Raw genomic sequence first — 18,509 nt, 5'->3', positions numbered from 1 at the left:
ATTATTTGGGTGTCAGCGTCATTTGAATATCTAGTTCGCAATCAGCTTGGTATTAACGATACGGTGGAAAGTTCGTTTGAATAAATTTTATTTGTATTACATTTACTAAGCGAAATTCTAGTAAGGATCGACAAAATTTTCTTATTCGATAATACATTTTTTTATTTAGTGGTGTTAGTATACTTTCTACTTTGTATAAATATTCAGAGATCCGAAGCTATTTGAAATTATGCAAGTGGCGTGAAGGCGCACAAATTATGTTGAAATATCTAGTATCGATAACTTTTTTTATATGTTCCGAAGTATCAAACTGAACTACTTCACGACGCATGAGAAAATTCATTCGTTTCTTATTAAAAATAGACGTGTATCTAACTTACTCTAAAAGCTAAATTTGCACTAGACATTACAACATTGTTTCCTAAATCGTATTAAAATTATGAACTGAAAATAATAGCTCACAAATTAATTATCTAGTATCAATTGTGAATACCTATACAACGCAACAGTACTACGAGTTTGCGATTATCACGTTATCAAATTTATAGTTAAAAATTAAAATATTTACAAAGTTCATATATACCATTGTTAAGTATATGTTTTTTAAATAATATCGGTAAAAAACGGAAAATAATTTCTACAATTTGCTGAGTCTCTCTCCAGTACGAAGGGGAGGAGTCGTACAATTCTACAATTATTAGATCTAAATAATAAGTATAGTACGATAGAGACAAATAATTCTCACCCTACTACAAATTCACAAATAAATTAATAACCGAGATTTGAATTAGAACTAAAACAAATTAACAGGCATAAAAGATATATGTATGTCGTGTGAAGTAAAAATGTTATGTTGGAATATTATCCGTTGTTTATAATCGAATGTGGTTGCTGTTTCCAGAGGCAAAGCCTCGTACCTGCCGCCTAGCCCTAATTAAAAAATTTAATATTCTTCAATTACCAACTTAACACTGAGGACTATGATTTATGATTCTCGAATGCACATTTAATTTTATCAGCGCTTCCCAATCGTCTTCCCAAATATCGTTCTTTTCTGACGTATTCTATTGTTTGTTCTCAAGTTTTCCCATTTTACTACTATTTCAATCGCACACAACTATAGTGCACGCAATGTTAACAACACAGTGAAAGATTGAGAAATGCTGTACATATTATTTATGAATTGTGCATCGCCTATACACAGCATGCATATACATATGTCGATGCGAGTAAGAGAATACTTGAGGATTTGCAATTCATACGTAAAGGTACCAGTTACCTGTAGTTATTCTGTAAATTATTTTGCATCATTTGTGATAAACGATTGATTATCAACCTTTCTTTTGTGTCGTCCAATTTTTCTGGACGATTTTGTTAAAAAGTAGAAGTTAAAATAGAAGAAATATTAACAAAGCTTTGGTCCTATTCACCGGACACAAGAAATTTCTGATAACAAATAAATTAATTAATTTTCTTTTGTGTGCCGTAGCACAATAAAATCATTATCTTCTGGTGTATCACAGTTCCTTAGCATTTTTTTTAAATCGGAAACGAAAAATTGTGTTGTCCCAGGGAATAAGTTTTGCAACTAATGTTTTCTATACCTTAAACAAAAATGATTATAATGCTTTTAATTTATATACAAAGCTAAAACATCAATTTTATTGTTCAAAATAAAGTAATACTAATAGGTACTTCATGTTATTTATTGTAATTGGTACCTTCACCCTACCTTCAAGATTAATCTTATTCGCATTAAATGACTAATGCACGATCTACGTGAAACTGATGAAATACTAGTTCTATATTGTGCAATTTCGAATACCTTCAAACGTTTTGATATTATACACACGCATGTACACACACACACAGAGAGAGAGACATAATGAAAAATTTTATTCTATGATGATGATTAGTGACATATACATCTCATGCAGGGAGAACGTAAATTGCAACAATTGACGTTGTATTACGCAATTGTGTGTTGATTCTTTGAATTCATTTTTGTGAAAATTTCAGGACAAGTCTGCGAGCGAAGTCTATGAAAATTAATTGAGCACGACTAAACATAGATTGAGCCATAGTTTGTTCTGCAAATTTTCGAGTCACGTTATTGCCCTTGTACAAGCATAATTCTCTGGATATGCATATTCATGTATGTATATCTGTTATTTACAAGTCACTTATATTACTATGTATTTAAATTTCATGACGTACTATCTCAAAGTAAGATTAGAGAAATATACATATTACAACACGTTGTTGGCTCAACCTAATATATATAGAAGCTTTACAGTAACATGAACGTACATAAATTATATTTAAACGAACAAGACACTTTTCAGATGATACGTCAAATAATTATACAATTTACATTGCACAATAAAGTAATACTAATTAACTTAGAGATAAAATGAAACAGTCGAGCCAGCACAAATATAAAATGATCAAAGGTCTCAATAATTTTTGTCTAACCGAGTCGTCCGAAAAAGTTAAAAAAAAATAAAGATATTCCTCAGAGAACTTTTCCGATTGAAATTGTTGAGACCGTGTTCGATATTCACGAAACTAAGAATATCACAAAGAAAAATTCAACAAATTAAATGCAATTCGGTATTCACCTACACCTATATTAAAATTTCACGAACAATAAAGTACGATTACAGAACTGGAAGTTATTAAGTCGCGTTAAAGAGAAATCGAACAATTTAAAAGAAAAAATTATAAACCTTATCTCCTATCGTGGTACTGATTAATTTTGATCGCTTTTGTCTCAGAGATGTATCTACTAACAACTAAAAGACGCAACACGCCTTAGAATTAGGACAATGTGAGAAAAGAAGAAGGATGCACTGTCTAAATTAGTAGCGCAAGCGAAAAGATGGACTTTATAAAACGTAATGCAGTCTTATGAGATATTTTGAACTTTCATAGTAAAACACTAGTGAACCGGGGTCATTGGGAGCCTTGATTATACACAAATTCATGGTTTTAGCATTCGCAGGAAGCACTATGTACGTAAAGGGCGAACATAGAACTAAATAAGTACGATTGATTTAACAATTATCATGTATCACTGTGTATCGGTAATTTATCAATTTCTCGGCAATTGCACGAAACATAATTTGATCAAACTAATGACTAGACTGCGGATCTTTATGCATTTATGAAGAAATTGGCGGGGCGAAATATGAGACAGTAAAAGATTTTAAAAATTCAAGAATGTTGTAATGTTGCTTTTAATGTAACAAAATCGTTAAGGGATGAAATCAATTTTTATGTTATACCTGCTTCCCACAATCAATGCAAAACATTTTTATTTTGCATAAAGATCCGTAATCTACTAACGACAGACAGTTTGCTAAAAAAAAGATTTGTATTAATCCTCGATATTGATACATGATACCATTTGCTACATGTACACGCAGTGCACAAAGATAACGGTACAATGACATAATTTTTCAACATTATAACAATGCTCTAATGTTACCTGTAGAGATCACGGACAGCTTGTTCCTCCCGAGATGGATTTTGACACGTGTTTAGCTTATTCTCCAATGCCTGTGTCGATTAAACAGTTATCGTTAATGCATTGTAGTGTTACAAATGTATTGTTATTGTTGGTATATCAGCCCATATGTTTTTGCTTCTCTACATATCTACATACATATCTACGAACACACTGGTATATTTACGCTTAGGACAATTTGGTCGGGAAAGTAGGAGATAAAGCGTATGTACAATAACGAAAGAATGTAGTTCAAAGCAAAAGAATCCAAATAAAGACCTGTGTCGCTAGAATGCAGAAAATAATTTAACGGTGAGGTATCATGGAGACTTGGTCAGCACTTGGTTGATCTGGGTTGTTGTTGTATACATTGAGTAGGTGTATGAGCCTGGACTGATGGTAAATCGGTAGGTGTAGCGGACACTGTTTTTTTCCCACCCAGACAAGTGCACTTTACCCTCCTACACTCCATGCAGACCCACCTGTCAAGCTACCAACACACCAGCTACGTCACGCTACCAAAATCATAATCTAACGCAGTGATGAGCAACCCGCAGACTGCAGTGGGCCAAAAATGGAAACCTAATACTATGCGTATGCTGCAACGAACACATTATTAAATACTTTGTTGCATTGCCAGCTCCAATTCCAGTCTATATTTACGCTTATGTTAACATTATAAAAGTGTTTGGCCATTCAAAGATTGATCAATGACTTTGACCAAATAATTTAAAGGGGTAGACTCTCATTTCCAGGATTGCATGGGTGCGGAATGAGCCTTCTCATTTCTCGATAATATAAAGACAGGGTTTTTCAGTAATCATACTTAAAAGTCCTATTTTTACGTTTACTGCAAATTTTGCCTCGTAAACGTTAAAATACGAAATTTGGGTGCAACTGCGGCCTAGATTGATCTTTTATCTAGCTTTATCGTTCGACTAGTCAAAAACCCCATCTTTGCATTATCGAGAAATGAGAAGACCTATCCCCCATCCTTGCAATCCTAGAAACGAGTTTACGGTACAGCTGGTAAATGTCAGCAGATTTTCGGTTTGGTGGCTTTAAATTTAACTTCGCTTGTAACTGTTTGTAACTGTCCTTGCAAATTATTTAATTTTAAAGAAAGTTTACTTTTATAATGTCTCTTAATATTATATTTCTTCAACAGAGATATTTTCTCACTGCATATGAAACAGACAGCACTTTCATTTATACAAGTAAAAAGATAATCGTATAGCAAAATAGGAAAATACTCGATCGTTATATGAAGAATGTGTTTTCCGACGCAGTTCAGCGAAGACTGTCGAATAATAGGAAAAGTAGCCAGTAAGTAAGAACAATGTATTGAAAACCATGGCCGCCGGTTGCTCATTACTGATCTAACGTACGTACTAATTTTCGTGTAATTTCAAACGTATTTTATCTAGGGTTCAGGGGAATACTGACGGTTCGAAAATTAAAAGAATATCATGCCAAGTGGAACAGTCGCCTAGTGCTTAGAAACAATATTTACGGCGACCGATGCGCACTTTAAAAAGTTCAGGGTATACAAGCCATGCTTCAAGCTACTTCAATGTACGTCATAGTGTGTACTCAACATGTAAAACAAACATAAGGTGTACGTATGTATATAATAAAAAGAGATACTTACTCCAACTTTCCTCATAAGGTCACCGATCATATTCATTGCTAATATTCGTGTGCACGGTGCCAACGGTGGGTTCACGTTATTATTGTTATTGTTGTTCCCAGTTACACCCCCTACCACTCTGTTTCCAACTAATCGCAAACAGGAAAAGACAAAAATTACTACAGGTACATAATATGAAAATATCAAACTTATAGAGAATTCATCTACCGAATAACACGATATTTCCACATGAATAAATAAAAAAAATAGTCTACATGCAAGTTGGATGCACAATATATTTCTTTCTTTTTAGAAACTAAAATAAAGAACAAGTTTGTTAAAATAATTTTTATTTTGCGTTATTAACAATGTCGTATATATATATGTATATTTATATAGACATATGTATATGTATATATACACACACACACACAGAGAGATAAAATTCATTAAAGCACATAGAAGAATGTTATTGAAGCATGAAAGTCAAGATTGAGCAAAAAGTTGTTTTTAATAAGTCTCGAATGTTGTTGATAAACAAATCTGATTTATCATCGAACAAAAATTATATAACATACAAAAAAATATAAATTTGCGATTCGATAATTAAACTTTGCATCCATTTATTGCTCGCAGCTTATATCGATCTCGATTTAGTAATTAATAATTATTCTCGTCGATCTTCTTCAGTTTCAGATTATTAAAGATCATCTTTTAGGTCCAAAGCAAAACATGCGCTTAGTTTTACGAAATGTATTATGTATCTTACTTTTTAGTGGTGAAGTTGTATTACTTGGAGGTATGGATTGTTGTACTATCGGGGGGGATGATATATGAGTTTCCAATTCAACTTGTAGCTTATTACTATCGACATGATTACGAACTCTGTCGGCGGACTTATCGTTATCTGGTTGATGCCTTTCTTGGACTTGAATCTCTTGCTTTAAGTCTGCAACAATGTTTATTATTAAAATCACGTAAATCTCCAGCAGGCTCGAGTGTTATGTTATTCGTTTGACCTCTAATTTCGTCCATTAATCTCTGAACTATAACTTTTAGGCCTTCTTTCTCATCAAGTTCCGATTCCAGTAAAGCATTCTTCTCGATAGCCGAATTAAGCTTAGCTTCTATCTCCTCTTCCGTTACCCTATTTATCCTAAGAAGAGAAATAAACGGATCGTAATCCTTTTTATTTGAGAGGGTAGACTCGTTTCCAGGTTTGCAAGGGTGCGGGATGCGTCTACTCAATTCTGGATAATGCAAAGATGGGGATTTTCAGTAGTCGAAAGCGCTAGATAAAAGATTAATGTAGACCACTGTCTCCTTCAAAAGTCCTACTTTTACGTTTACGAGGCGTAATTTGCATTATTCGAAAACATGTAGCTATTTTTATATAGCTGCGACAGCTACATGCTGTCGAATAATGCAAATTAGAAATGAGAAGACGCATCTCGCACCCTGGCAATCCTAGAAACAAGTCTACCCCTTTAAACAAACTTGTGTTTATTCTCCGGGATGTTTGCATTCAAGTACCTGTGAGCTCTTTCTAAATCGTCATTCTTCTGCTCCAATTCCCTTATATACTTTAATAAATGATCGTGTTGCGCTTGTAAATCTTGAGCCTTTCCTTGAAACATTGCACAGTCCGACGTTTGCTGATCTAGTCTCGTTCTCAATTGTTCCACCTCGGTGGCAAGTCTAATATTTCGTTGTCGTAGTTCTCTATTACTTTTCCCCTCTTGCTCCAGAGATGCTTCTAATTCCTTCTCTAACAATTGTGAGTGTTCTTGAAACTCTTCCAATTCCCTTTCTGTATCTTCTTTTCTACAATCATAGAACAATGAACTTTTATCTTGTAGCATAGATTCCACAGTGTTTCCAGAATAAAACTTTCCAAGTTCAAACTTACCTTCTGTGTAGTTGATGCGCAAGATCTTTCCAATACAGAACCTCGTCATCCTTGGAGACAAACTTTGGAGGGTCGATGTCCATCATTTTACTAATATTTCCAAATTTGTTTAAATTTCAAATTGTCGTGTTGAAAGCAGATGACAGTCGCTATCTCTTCTATTTTACCAATGGTACTGGAACATCCTATCAACGAAATAGATCGGTTTATTCATGATGCTAATACACGAATACATATAACATAAATATTTTCGTCAACGGTACATTAGATGTTATGCTCGGCATGGTGAAAGTTTCGTTGCTTTCGTTAAATCAAAACTACAAACAGAAAGAACGAAGACAACAAAACTGTGATTGCTCTGTATATACTGCTGTGCAAAAGAAAAAAGCACCTAGCCATATTTAATAGAAAAGCGTAAAAAATCAAATAAGATCACAGTAAGTTTTGAAAACGGATTCCACTGTTTAATTGAATAATTCTGAGAATTATAATGTGTTATTGCGGATTATCTAATATTTTAAATGCAATAAATCAATCATTGTGCAATACAATTTCTACATAAAGATGTTGTTTGTCATTATATCTTATAATTATACCCGGTGCGTCTTTCTTTTGCACAGTAGTGTAGGTGCAAAACAGGTACACCAAAGGATCACCAAAAAGGATCGGAGCAACGTCAATCTAACCTACTTCGCATTGATAATACCGCTGATAAACTGATCGGGGAAACAATGAACGTAGAAAGTAGAATCGTGAATGACACACGAACGAATTAAATATTGTTGCGCGTAGTAGGAATAAGATAGAACTTGCGAAAATGTCTAAATACGAAGCAGGAGGACTTACGTGGATCGTTGAAGGGTATGAATCGACGATGCGACGAAGCGACAAAGCGACGAAACGAAGAATGGTCCAGCGTAAACTCCGCGGCTCTCTGATCGAACCGAAACACAGAAACGTAATCGTTTATCTATCTTGTTGGAAAATGTTGAATGAAACGGTTCAGAGAATCACGCGGACGCATCGAAACTGCATCGCTTTACGGTGCATATAAATACGGAAGACCTTGAAAAAAGCACTAGCAGGTGAAACGTAGAGGAAATGTCGCGTGGGACAGAAATGTCATTACCGTGGAATTATGAGTCACTGTTCAGACGGGACGGTAACGTAGAGAAACAAGAAAAACGTGAAATCTGCTCTTGTGAATTCCGCGTTCCGATCACGGCAGAAATCAAATTGAAAACCATTCGATGAATCGGATGTTTGCCTTCCATTGATCGTAAACCGCACCGTTGTGTTACACGATCGATTTATATTCGACGTTGTTGTTGGTATAATGATTACGAGTGAAAGACCCGCGCCTATTTACCACTTGCAAAATGGCAGATATACAAATATACCGTAGCTCTCTCTCTCTCTCTACGTTCGATCACGATGCTACGTGATTGTACGTGATGCTACGCAATGCTACGGCCAGCTACGGCTACAGCTACGGTTACGGCGCAATTGGTGGCGTTCGAGAGCTAACCGGTTACGCGTACATCAGACATGGTGGACAATTCCTCGAATACCGTCAACAATTTATGTAGTTTCTTTAGAATGTTTTTCTTCTTTATAGCGTTCTAGATTTTTGAGTCCAAGCGATGTGAACCAGATTGCTGCATCAATCGCCTCATTCTTTTCTGAAACGAATGTGTAACATTTGTGATGCACGTATCTGATGCACAAAATACACATACATGATACATACATATATTTATATCATCCGTACACAGTCAGCCAATTTCGAGAGCTGCTCGAGTTTACTATTATTCTGTCATACAAATTTTATATGTTTTAGAATAAAAGAATGCTTGAATTGTACTAATTGTGCTTTATTAAAAGTAAATCCCTTTCTATAAGAATTTTATATGAATCCGTGTGATGTTATTTAATGTGATGCAATGAAAGAGTGCAAGATTATTGTTTGATATAAACAGTGCCAGCCTTACGAAAGATCGTGTCACTCCAATAATTAAGATCAGTACTTCAGTACAAACATTGCATGGAATTGTATTTTTCTGTATACGGTTGTGAATTACCGACTCTGTAAATAGACTCTGAATTACCGACTCCGTAGACTTTTTCACGACGCTTCGAATCTCCTGGTATTACTAGGCGCACATGCAAAGCAAGGAGGTATCCGAGTAGCCGACAAGGACAGACTTATGCTATTGATGGAGACCGACAAGGACAGACATAGACTGCTCTCACTCATCTGTCGAATCAATCGACGATTCATTAATTACTCGCTTCTCAGTAACAATTAATAAACTTTAGCGACTGGGAAACACGAGACGGACCTTCTGCTACTTTCACGTATACTTTTTGATTGGGTTTTGTTAGTTGTTAAATAGTTATTAACAATTTTCCGGACCTCTGTCCAGAAGTAAGCTGAAAAATATTGACATCATCTAACAAATAAATTATTTTCTGACTTTCCAGACATGATTTGTGAAGATTTATGATCGAAGAAGCTAGAATAGATCTCTAGCAACAATTCAGTAGCAATTTTGTATAGATCTGACTCGTATTTAATTAGTTATTAACAATTTCTGCAGATGGTATTTGTTTCTCCTATTCCCGCAATGTGTAAGACAAGGAGAGGTTGAGTGGGGGAAGAGGACAGAGCGAGACTCGTGCCACCTACTTTCAAGGCACTGCTAATACCCTGATACTTACTCCTGATAACATGAAACTGTCAGGAAATTCATTAATAACTCTCCTCCCGATAATAGTTTATAACAATTTATGGTCAGAGAATGTAGACTGGACAGTTAGCAACTTTCACGTACAGTTTTATATTCGATTTTATTAGTTGTTGAATAGTTATTAACAATTTTCCGGACCTCTGTCCGGAAGTGAGCAGAAAAATCTTGACACCATCTTATAAATAAATGGTTTTCTAACTTTCCTGGCATAATTTGTGAAGATTTATGATCGAAGAAACTAGAAGAGACCCCTAGCAACGATCCAGTAGCAATTTTTTGTCGATCCGGCTCGTATTTAATTAGTTATTAACAATTGTTGCGGAGGGTACTTGTTTCTCCTATGCCCGTAATGTGTAAGACAAGGAGAGGTTGAACGTGCGACAAGGATAGAGAGAGAGAGAGAGAGTGGCGCGACAGTGTCGCCATCTCTGGGACGAGTTGTGAACTAATTTTCCCGATGTGTAAAACGCTTATTCGGCGCTTAGAATCTCCTGGTATTACCAGGAGCACATGATATGCGAGGAGGTATCCGACAACGGCAGCAATGGCCGACTTCACCAGCCCATCAATTTAATCGATGATTCATTAATTATTCGCTTCACAGCAACAATTTATAAACTTTAGCAATTGGAGAATACAAGGTGGACCTCCTGCTACTTTCACAAATAGTTTTTCAATGGATGTTGTTAGTTGTTAAATAGTTATTAACAATTTTTCGGACCTCTGTCCAGAAATGAGGTGAAAAATATTGACACCATCTTAATAATAAATTATTTTCTCACTCTCCGGACCTAATTTGTGAAGATTTATGATGGAATAAACTAAAACAGACCTGTAGCAACGATCCAGTAGCAATTTTTTGTAGATCCGGCTCGTATTTAATTAGTTATTAACAATTGTTGCGGAGGGTACTTGATTCTCCTATGCCCGTATGTGTAAGACAAGGAGAGGTTGAGTGGGGGACAAGGACAGAGCGAGACTCGCTCGTGTCACTCTCGAGACTGGAAACAGTCGAAACTCGAGTCTATCCTTGTTATCCTTGACGCTCTCCGTAAATCGCATAAGTCTGTCCTTGTCGGATACCTCCTTACTTTCATGTACTCCTACTACTACGGCCCTGGTAAGTACCAGGGGATTAGAACCCGCGGAGAAGTAGGTGGCACGAGCGAGACCTCTTCTGTCCTTGTCGCACACTATCGCCGTTCTTCTCTTACACATGGGAAGGATAGGGAGAATTAGTTCACAATTCCGCCACCATAGATGGCGACACTGTCGCGCCACTCTATCTATCCTTGTCGCACACTCAACCTCTCCTTGTCTTACACATTACTTGCATAGCAGAAATAAATTCCATCTACAAAAATTGTTAATAACTAATTAAATACGAGTCAGATCTATACAAAGTTGCTACTGGATTGTTGCTAGATGTCTATTCTAGTTTATTTGATCATAAATATTCACAAATTATGTCTGGAGAGTGAGAAAACAATTTATTTGTACGATGGTGTCAATATTGACATGGACTATGGACAGAGGTCCGGAAAATTGTTAATAACTATTTAATAATAGACCAATTAGAAACAAAAATGTACTGTAAAAGTTGCTAATGGTCCAGTCTACATTCTCCGACCATAAATTGTTATAAATTATTATCGGAAAGCGAGTTATTAATGAATTTCCTGACTGTTTCATGTTATAAGGAGTAAGTATCAGGGGATTAGCAGCGACTTGAAAGTAGGTGGCACGAGTTTGTCTCGTTCTGTCCTTTTCTTGCACTCAACCTCTCCTTGTCTTACACATTATAGACATAGCTATCGAATAGTCATGTAGAGGGTTGGCAGAAAAGAAGATATTAAATGTTGTAACTAATGTTGTTTATTTTTCATTAAACAAATTACAATACGATTATCATAAATTGTTACATTCTCCCATTTCTCCACCCGAAGTTTCCGTTGTAGATGGCGCCTCTCTTCTAGTTCTATCCTCGTCGCACAATCTGCTCACCTTGTCTAACGAATTGTCTGCTGTTGTCTGCTCAGCTCAGAAACAAAAGAAAAACATATGCTATTATATTCTAACCTATTCTAACAATCCGTAAAAGCTTCTGTTAACTGGAATGCAACTATGACAAACAACCTTTTATTGTAAAAATAAAATGAGTAGATATATTTAATTGTATATATTTGGAGTATTTAATATAATATCCGCGATACTATAGGTAAATAGATACGATTCATACGATGCCTTTATTTTCCAACAAGTTTTCTCCAAAAAAAACACCTATCAGAAAGGCCGGTGTTTTTTTAGTAAATAAGGATTTAAGTCCGCAACGAATTGAAAAAGAACTCGGTCCCAATGTGGGGCCTATACGTTTGAAATTAGGCGATCAGGAAGCTATTTTTCAGTCAGGTTTATGGATTCCAGGTAAAAGAAATTTAACAAAACTGTATCGATCTAATAATAGACTTTTGTTTTATTAAAATATCTGGCGCGTATTTTCTAATATAGAGTCTGGTACGATTGGAGGAACTTACAAAGAAAATGAAAAGCTTAAAAAAGAAGTAAGGAGATTGGAGGAGGAAAATAATTTATTGACATTAAAATTTGAAGTACTTCTCGATATGGTTGGTGTTTCTCTGTTTGTTTCAGACACAAAAAGCTTCTAGAGTGCATCTAATATTGTTTAAAATTTATGATTTGATTTGTCATTTTTCAGTTGACACAGGCAACGGCAGAATGTAATCTGCAAAGGGAAGAACTGGATAGACTGAAAAGAAATTGATTGTATCGCGAGGACACGCTGAAACTTTACACATGTTTTAATCAACTTAGCACGAATACATAAATACGCACATATTTATATATTATTTGTATGTACACATTGAATCTATCGAAGGCACATAGTGAATTCTAAAAATGAATATCGATTAATCACAGGAATTGTGTGAAATTAATCCGCTTATAATTATAATGTGTATGTACAATGTTATTGAATCAATCTTCTTGCTAATCCATAGCATTTTGTGGACAAGTTTTTCTCGTGTGCCCTAAAAGTGTAAATATAATGTAATGTAAAAGCAACGAATGTACATAATAATTCTTATACTGAAACATAAATAAAGATGAGAACCTTCTATTCCACAAACACCGCATTTTCTTTTGCTACCGGTAGCTCGTGGCTTCTTTTGTGTATTTTCACGTCCTCTACCTCTACCTCGTTCCCCGAAAGATGCATTATGATTCTGAGTGGTATCGTCTGCCCATTGGAAGAAGTTGCAAGACTCGTTCATCGGTTTCGGACACGAATAGAACAGTCGCCCTTTGTTAGGACCGTCTTTCTGAACAGTTCGTCTACAATACAGGTGAAAAGAATGTACAGTCGGGGACAATTCTAAGTGGATAACTTTTCTAAAATTGGTTCAAATGATTTGAATTTTTTTTAAGATGGTAGATCGACTAGTTTGCTTGAGAATGATATTTGTTTAGATTGCAATTGGTACGAATCATACAAAATTTAAAAAATGCTTTGTCAACGCGTTTGGAAGATTTCGGTAACTTATATGTATACTGAAAATTTTATCAACATCGGTCGACATTGCAATGAGCATATGTTTAAAAACGAGAGCTTAGACTCCTCCTTAAAGATAAAGCTAGATAAAAGATCAATCTAGGCCGCGATCGACCTCAAAAGTTTACGAGGCGTGATTTGCATTATTTGGCAGCACGTAGCTGTTGCAACTTTATGAAAATAGCTAAATGCGCAGCTTCACGTAAATTACACTGCCAAATAATGCTAATTACGCCACGTATACGTAAAAATAGGATTTTAAGAGCGATTGCGGCCTAGATTGATCTTTTATCTAGCGCTTTTGACTACTGAAACCCCCTGTCTTTGCGTTATCGAGAAATGAGAAGGCGCATCCTGCACCCTTGCAATTCTGGAAGCGAGAATTTACCTCCTTAAGGATGAAAACCGCAGATTTTCCTTTGGACCAATGATAAAAAAGTTATGCGATCTTTAGGAGCGCCCACTTAATCGAAAAACCACATATATCGAAAATTGACTTACTCTTTCGCTAATTGATTACAATTACATTTAATACTGCCCGATTCAGACGTATCGTTCTGTCCCCACGAAGCACCAGGCCTGACACTACTGTTTGCACTTTGTCCCCATGTACTAGAAGTGCTTGGTCCAGCATAAGTATTTGTGGTATTTGCCATGTAGTTTGTGTTTCTATTTCCACTATTCTGCGGTTGTGGTGCGGTATCTGATGCCCACAGGAAAAAGTCACAGCCAGTGCCTTGAGGTTTGGCACATTTATAGAATAATCTTCCTGAAACACGTGTTACAAGCGCAATGGTAAAAATTTCATTATGTAAGTGTGTATCTGAACAATTGAATTCGATATGTATACCTTGATTCGGCCCCTCTTTTCTTACAGTCAACTGAATCGCGTTCTCGTGACACCTACACATAATAACAGCATTATTATCGGTGTCCCACGCGTTACTTTGCTGCACTCTTGGTTGTCTAAAGTCGTTGTTCGATGTATTGAAATGATTCGTGTCGATCCATGTGTCGTTGTTCTTCGAGTCGTGTTGTTTCTTAGCGTTTCTATTATTGTCTCTTGGTCTGTTGCGTTGGTTATTGTTGTTTGGAGGTCTAACGAGCCCTACAGACGTGTTATTTTCAGATAAATTTGTCCTATTTCGAACTCGATTTTGTTGATCTCCGCTGTTTCTTACTGGGGGTGGATTGGAAACAGCAGATGATCTTGATCCATCGAATGTACTACTGTATCCGCTGTCGTTCGTTGTTTGCCTGCCACGCTTAACGTTCTCATCTTTAATATTCATTACTTCGTTGAAGGAAGGATCGCAGCCACCGATGCAAGTTGTGTAACTAGTACCCAAGAGTGGAAACGCGTTTCTACTCAACTTGAATTTCAACTTACGCATATTTCCTGCGCACTGAAAGAAACAAATTAATTTGTAAACCAGTTGTCGTAACTCGTAGATATACTATCTATACGTACTTCCGAACAAACATCATCCAATACTTCGACGGATTCTACAGTCTTCGGAAACCATATGGCATTCTTACAGGTCGGAAATCCCATACAGCCAATATATTTTCCAGTGTCCTGTTTTTTGTCCTTCAGCGTCATATTTGAATTGCATTTCGGACATTTCAAGATAACAATTTCTTCGGGTGGATTATTAATCTGTATGCCTTCAGTCGCCGTTGGTTGTTCCCCGAGATAATCAGCCAAAGCGTTGTCGATTAAATTAGCACGTTCCAATGCTATTTTAAACACATCGCGATATTTATTTATCTGAGTTTGTAAAACATCCTTTGGATCCTTTTGCCGATCGCAAACTCTGTACAGAAAAGTAACAGTTAATCTTGCAGATTGCGTTCACTGTTTAACCCGTTGCACTCGGAGCTATTTTAACTCGAAAATTAAATATATTTCTTCCTAAATATTTGGTAAACAATATTTTGAACAATGGTACAGCAATTCGAGTACTAAGGGTCAAAGTAATTCAGTGAATTAGAACAGAAAAAACATACAACTTGAGATTCCTCTCTAGATCGGCTCTCAAGTTTGGTTTCGACATTTCGAATCCCATGTTATCGTATCCCATCACTAATCCGATTCCAAGTTTTCCAGGCATCAAATGTTTTCCATCTACCAAACCTACGTATTGACGTGACTTGATCGTATCTATGTGTTCAGCATGTGTAGCATCCGTACCGATGCCGAATTTATCCATTAAACTAATCAAATCGGCTTCGGTTAATAATTGCGGTGGAGACGTTTCTTCCTGCAGCATATCTATACTGGTAGGTCTAAAGATCTGTCCTTCTTGATATACAAGAATTTCTTTGTCGCTCCACCTTTCATATATGTACACGTTTAAATAGTTTCGTTCAATAATTTGCAGACCGTTGGCAAGAAACTTTTCTCCGGCTATATCAATTTCCACTGTAGTTTCTTGACCTACTGCGTTCTTCGATAAGCAAGCCAAGAAATGTCGAACCACGAATTCATAAACTTTTGCTTCGTTGCCTGTTATTAAACAATTAATTAGAATGGCGTAACAAATCGTTTGGAATGTGTTGTCAATTGTATAAACGATAAACTACACCTCCTAAACTGTTGCTAAATTTTATTGGATGTATGGGAGGATGTGCTTGATCGGATTTCTTTCCTTGTCGAGGATTTAATCCCTCCTCCAGCAATTGGCTCGCAAAATTACCCCACGCAGAACTGTTTGTTTGCTGATTTACCAGAGGTACAAGATTCAATTCTTTTGGAAATATATTCGTTTCTGTACGCGGATAACTGATTAAACCTTGAGTATATAATTTCTCTGCTATTTTCATGGTTTCCTTGGCGCTTAAGTGAAGTTTCCGGGACCCTTGTTTCTCCAATTCCTATATTTAGTTAGAAAGAATTCATCAATATCTTTTTCTCTTTCTTTCAACGACTATTCTATACTTACAACTGTGTCCAATGGCAGCGGTCTCCACTTACTCTTAGGCTTACTCGTCACTTTTTCTACAGTGGCATTGGGTTGTTCCAAACACGTTTCTAGCAGAACCTCGCAAGGTAATTTTTCAAACAACCTTCCTCTCGCCCATCTAAATTCCACCGAAATGTCATCACGAATATCCATTACTTTTATCTTCCAATATGGTTCTGGCTTGAACCTTTCTATGGCTAGAAATCTTTCGACTACGAATCCTAGGGTTGGGAATTGACAGCTGCCATAACTGATCAGCATATCTGCAAGAGTTCTCGGAAATACCTTCTGTAGTCTCAATGTTTGAAACCTAGTAAATGCAGCACCTATAAACAGTAGTTTTTATACATTCATGACAAAAATGAGTAGATGTAATTCAAAACTGTGAAAACATTCAAAGAATTTATACGTTGTCTTACAACTAGACAGCGGATTTTATGCATTTATGACAGAAATGAGTAGCCGTAATCCAAACAGTGAAAACAAAAGAAGAATTTAAAAAGACTTATATTATTTTCATCCTATTAAATATATTAAGAGAGAAAATAAATTTCTATTTCACTCTAACTTGTTGCAAATCAGGTAGAACATTTTTATTTTGCATAAAGATCCGCTGTCTACTTATAACCAATTCAGTTTTTGACCGACAACATCGTTAACCGACTACATCTAACATCTTATAGTGTAATAGTTAAAGAATAAAATGTGAGCACCATCTTTACAAACAATATAACTAACAAATAAAACTGTCGTCAACTAAAATCGTTGTCAGTTAAATTCGTTGACAGTAAAGTTGTTGTCGATTAAAGACGTTGTCGACCCATTAAATGCTGGTACTGTATACCTATCCTCAGATCCAGTTCGCTCCGTACATCAACTGCATTGCTAACCGCTTCATCTGGATCGCAGAGATTCTCAAGTGCTCTGTTTACAGATGCTTGAGTGATTTCGGAAAACTTTGCTCTGCGAACAGACAAGTTTGTTATTAGTATACAGAACATATTAAACTTACTTGCAAATTTATGCTACTACCTATATATACGTATATTAGGTTTCACCGCTTGGCAGACGCTAATAATCTCAAACCCAATGTTCTCCCCTTCGCGATCGCAATCCGTCCAAATGATTAATGCGCTGCACTTCTTCACTTCTCTTTCTAAAGTTTGCTTAATCTTTACAGATATCTCTTCGATACATTGCTTTGTGACCGGCGCATCGAATAAACTTAGAGGATGACAGCCTTGCCATTGACGATATGCTCCTGTAAACGCGTAATTCAACAAGTGGCCAGACACAGAGGTCATAAGCATATCACAATTTTGATTCCATAAATTCGAGTTGAATTCGTAAATTTTATTATAAGGGGAATATCCTTCTCTCTGTAACACAATAGGAAAGTTCAATTATTATTTCATTGTAATTCTAACTTGTTTCAAATGAAAAACAATATTACTAGACAGCGAATCTTTATGCAAAATAAAAATTGTCTGCGTCAATTGCAAAATATAGAAACCAAATTGAATGTTAAATCATACGGTCAGTCCCTAAGTCTTATAATGTAATAATAAGTTGGGGGCTATAAGTATGGGACTGACTGTGTATACCGACATCTTCAATTTAAACAATTTTTCAACAGTTTTGAATTTCATCTACTCAATTTTCCGATAAATGCATATAAAGATCCTAAATATTACTTACTCGTCTGCTATTACCCCGAGACAAATAACCGGCGATATTTTTCGCAGCATCATTTTTCTCTGCAACGTTCAGGACTTTCATGACCTCTTTCGATTTTGAATATCTTGCGAGAGAAAGGTACTGTTTAGAAAGATTTAATGTCAACACATCGAGTGACTTCGTGTAAAATATCAACATATTCAAAGTCCGACACATTCCAATCCCGCGAGGTTATAAATTGTCTATAACATCTCTGTTAAATAAGGTTACATTGGTCCACTATGTATGCATATTCTTATTTTAAAATCTCCGCACTGATTTCGTTGAACACACAAAACATTCACCGAGCACTTTACATTCCGTTTAAATAATTATTAGTTTGTATGTGGTAAAACCAGGTAAAACGTACAACGAAACGAACTTTCGGTTGCCGCCGTTGACATTACTCTGATGATTGCAGATGATTGTAGTTCGATTGTATCGAGCAATATGCGAAACTTG

At 36.0% G+C, this 18,509-nt stretch overlaps 3 protein-coding genes across 7 annotated transcripts; 1 reads left to right on the top strand and 2 right to left on the bottom strand.

The window, feature by feature from the left end:
* Positions 1-71: 71 nt before the first annotated feature.
* On the bottom strand, positions 72-8,549 carry Nude (Nuclear distribution protein nudE). Of its 3 annotated transcripts, XR_013010309.1 has the most exons (10): positions 8,177-8,549; positions 7,894-7,981; positions 7,048-7,232; positions 6,672-6,962; positions 6,158-6,294; positions 5,908-6,087; positions 5,160-5,287; positions 3,788-3,998; positions 3,491-3,561; positions 804-930 (listed from the first exon to the last, which is right to left on the bottom strand). XR_013010309.1 is itself a non-coding variant. In XM_076437115.1 (8 exons), the coding sequence occupies exons 2-8, from the start codon at positions 7,131-7,133 to the stop codon at positions 873-875; spliced, it is 951 nt and encodes a 316-aa protein (XP_076293230.1). In that variant the 5' UTR covers positions 7,134-7,232; positions 7,894-8,547; the 3' UTR covers positions 72-872. The 3 variants fall into 3 exon arrangements, 1 of the variants encoding a protein (XP_076293230.1); XR_013010308.1 differs by having other exon boundaries at positions 7,894-8,549; XM_076437115.1 differs by lacking the exon at positions 3,788-3,998 and having other exon boundaries at positions 72-930; positions 7,894-8,547.
* Positions 8,550-11,798: 3,249 nt separating this feature from the next.
* On the top strand, positions 11,799-12,654 carry Cby (beta catenin antagonist chibby). The gene is made up of 3 exons (XM_076437300.1): positions 11,799-12,221; positions 12,306-12,421; positions 12,514-12,654. Exons 1-3 carry the CDS (start codon positions 12,038-12,040, stop codon positions 12,577-12,579), a joined length of 366 nt encoding a protein of 121 aa, XP_076293415.1. The 5' UTR covers positions 11,799-12,037; the 3' UTR covers positions 12,580-12,654.
* Positions 12,655-12,705: 51 nt separating this feature from the next.
* On the bottom strand, positions 12,706-18,473 carry Top3alpha (topoisomerase 3-alpha). Of its 3 annotated transcripts, XM_076437273.1 has the most exons (11): positions 18,030-18,473; positions 17,364-17,710; positions 17,176-17,294; positions 16,311-16,657; positions 15,954-16,242; positions 15,376-15,874; positions 14,837-15,182; positions 14,216-14,771; positions 13,867-14,134; positions 12,928-13,148; positions 12,706-12,844 (listed from the first exon to the last, which is right to left on the bottom strand). In XM_076437273.1, the coding sequence occupies exons 1-11, from the start codon at positions 18,222-18,224 to the stop codon at positions 12,804-12,806; spliced, it is 3,228 nt and encodes a 1,075-aa protein (XP_076293388.1). In that variant the 5' UTR covers positions 18,225-18,473; the 3' UTR covers positions 12,706-12,803. The 3 variants fall into 3 exon arrangements, with proteins under 3 accessions (XP_076293388.1, XP_076293387.1, XP_076293389.1); XM_076437272.1 differs by lacking the exon at positions 12,706-12,844 and having other exon boundaries at positions 12,845-13,148; XM_076437274.1 differs by lacking the exons at positions 12,706-12,844; positions 12,928-13,148 and having other exon boundaries at positions 13,995-14,134; positions 14,216-14,473; positions 14,547-14,771.
* Between the last annotated feature and the right edge of the window lie 36 nt (positions 18,474-18,509).

The sequence above is a fragment of the Lasioglossum baleicum genome, chromosome 13, assembly GCF_051020765.1.
Source record: "Lasioglossum baleicum chromosome 13, iyLasBale1, whole genome shotgun sequence".
NCBI lineage: Eukaryota > Metazoa > Arthropoda > Insecta > Hymenoptera > Halictidae > Lasioglossum > Lasioglossum baleicum.
The sequence above is the reverse complement of the archived record's forward strand: the minus strand, read 5'-3'. Positions and strand labels throughout refer to the sequence as shown.

Coding starts and splice junctions, on each gene's coding strand:
- Cby (XM_076437300.1), top strand. CDS start 12,038: ATGCCTTTATTTTCCAACAAGTTTTCTCCAAAAAAAACACCTATCAGA. Junction 12,222..12,305: donor GTCAGGTTTATGGATTCCAG/GTAAAAGAAATT, acceptor TTTCTAATATAG/AGTCTGGTACGATTGGAGGA. Junction 12,422..12,513: donor TTGAAGTACTTCTCGATATG/GTTGGTGTTTCT, acceptor GTCATTTTTCAG/TTGACACAGGCAACGGCAGA.
- Top3alpha (XM_076437272.1), bottom strand. CDS start 18,224: ATGTGTCGGACTTTGAATATGTTGATATTTTACACGAAGTCACTCGAT. Junction 17,711..18,029: donor CTCGGGGTAATAGCAGACGA/GTAAGTAATATT, acceptor ATTGTGTTACAG/AGAGAAGGATATTCCCCTTA. Junction 16,243..16,310: donor CGCTGCCATTGGACACAGTT/GTAAGTATAGAA, acceptor AACTAAATATAG/GAATTGGAGAAACAAGGGTC.
- Nude (XM_076437115.1), bottom strand. CDS start 7,133: ATGATGGACATCGACCCTCCAAAGTTTGTCTCCAAGGATGACGAGGTT. Junction 6,295..6,671: donor GATTTAGAAAGAGCTCACAG/GTACTTGAATGC, acceptor TTCTCTTCTTAG/GATAAATAGGGTAACGGAAG. Junction 931..3,490: donor GCTGTCCGTGATCTCTACAG/GTAACATTAGAG, acceptor TTTTTTAATTAG/GGCTAGGCGGCAGGTACGAG.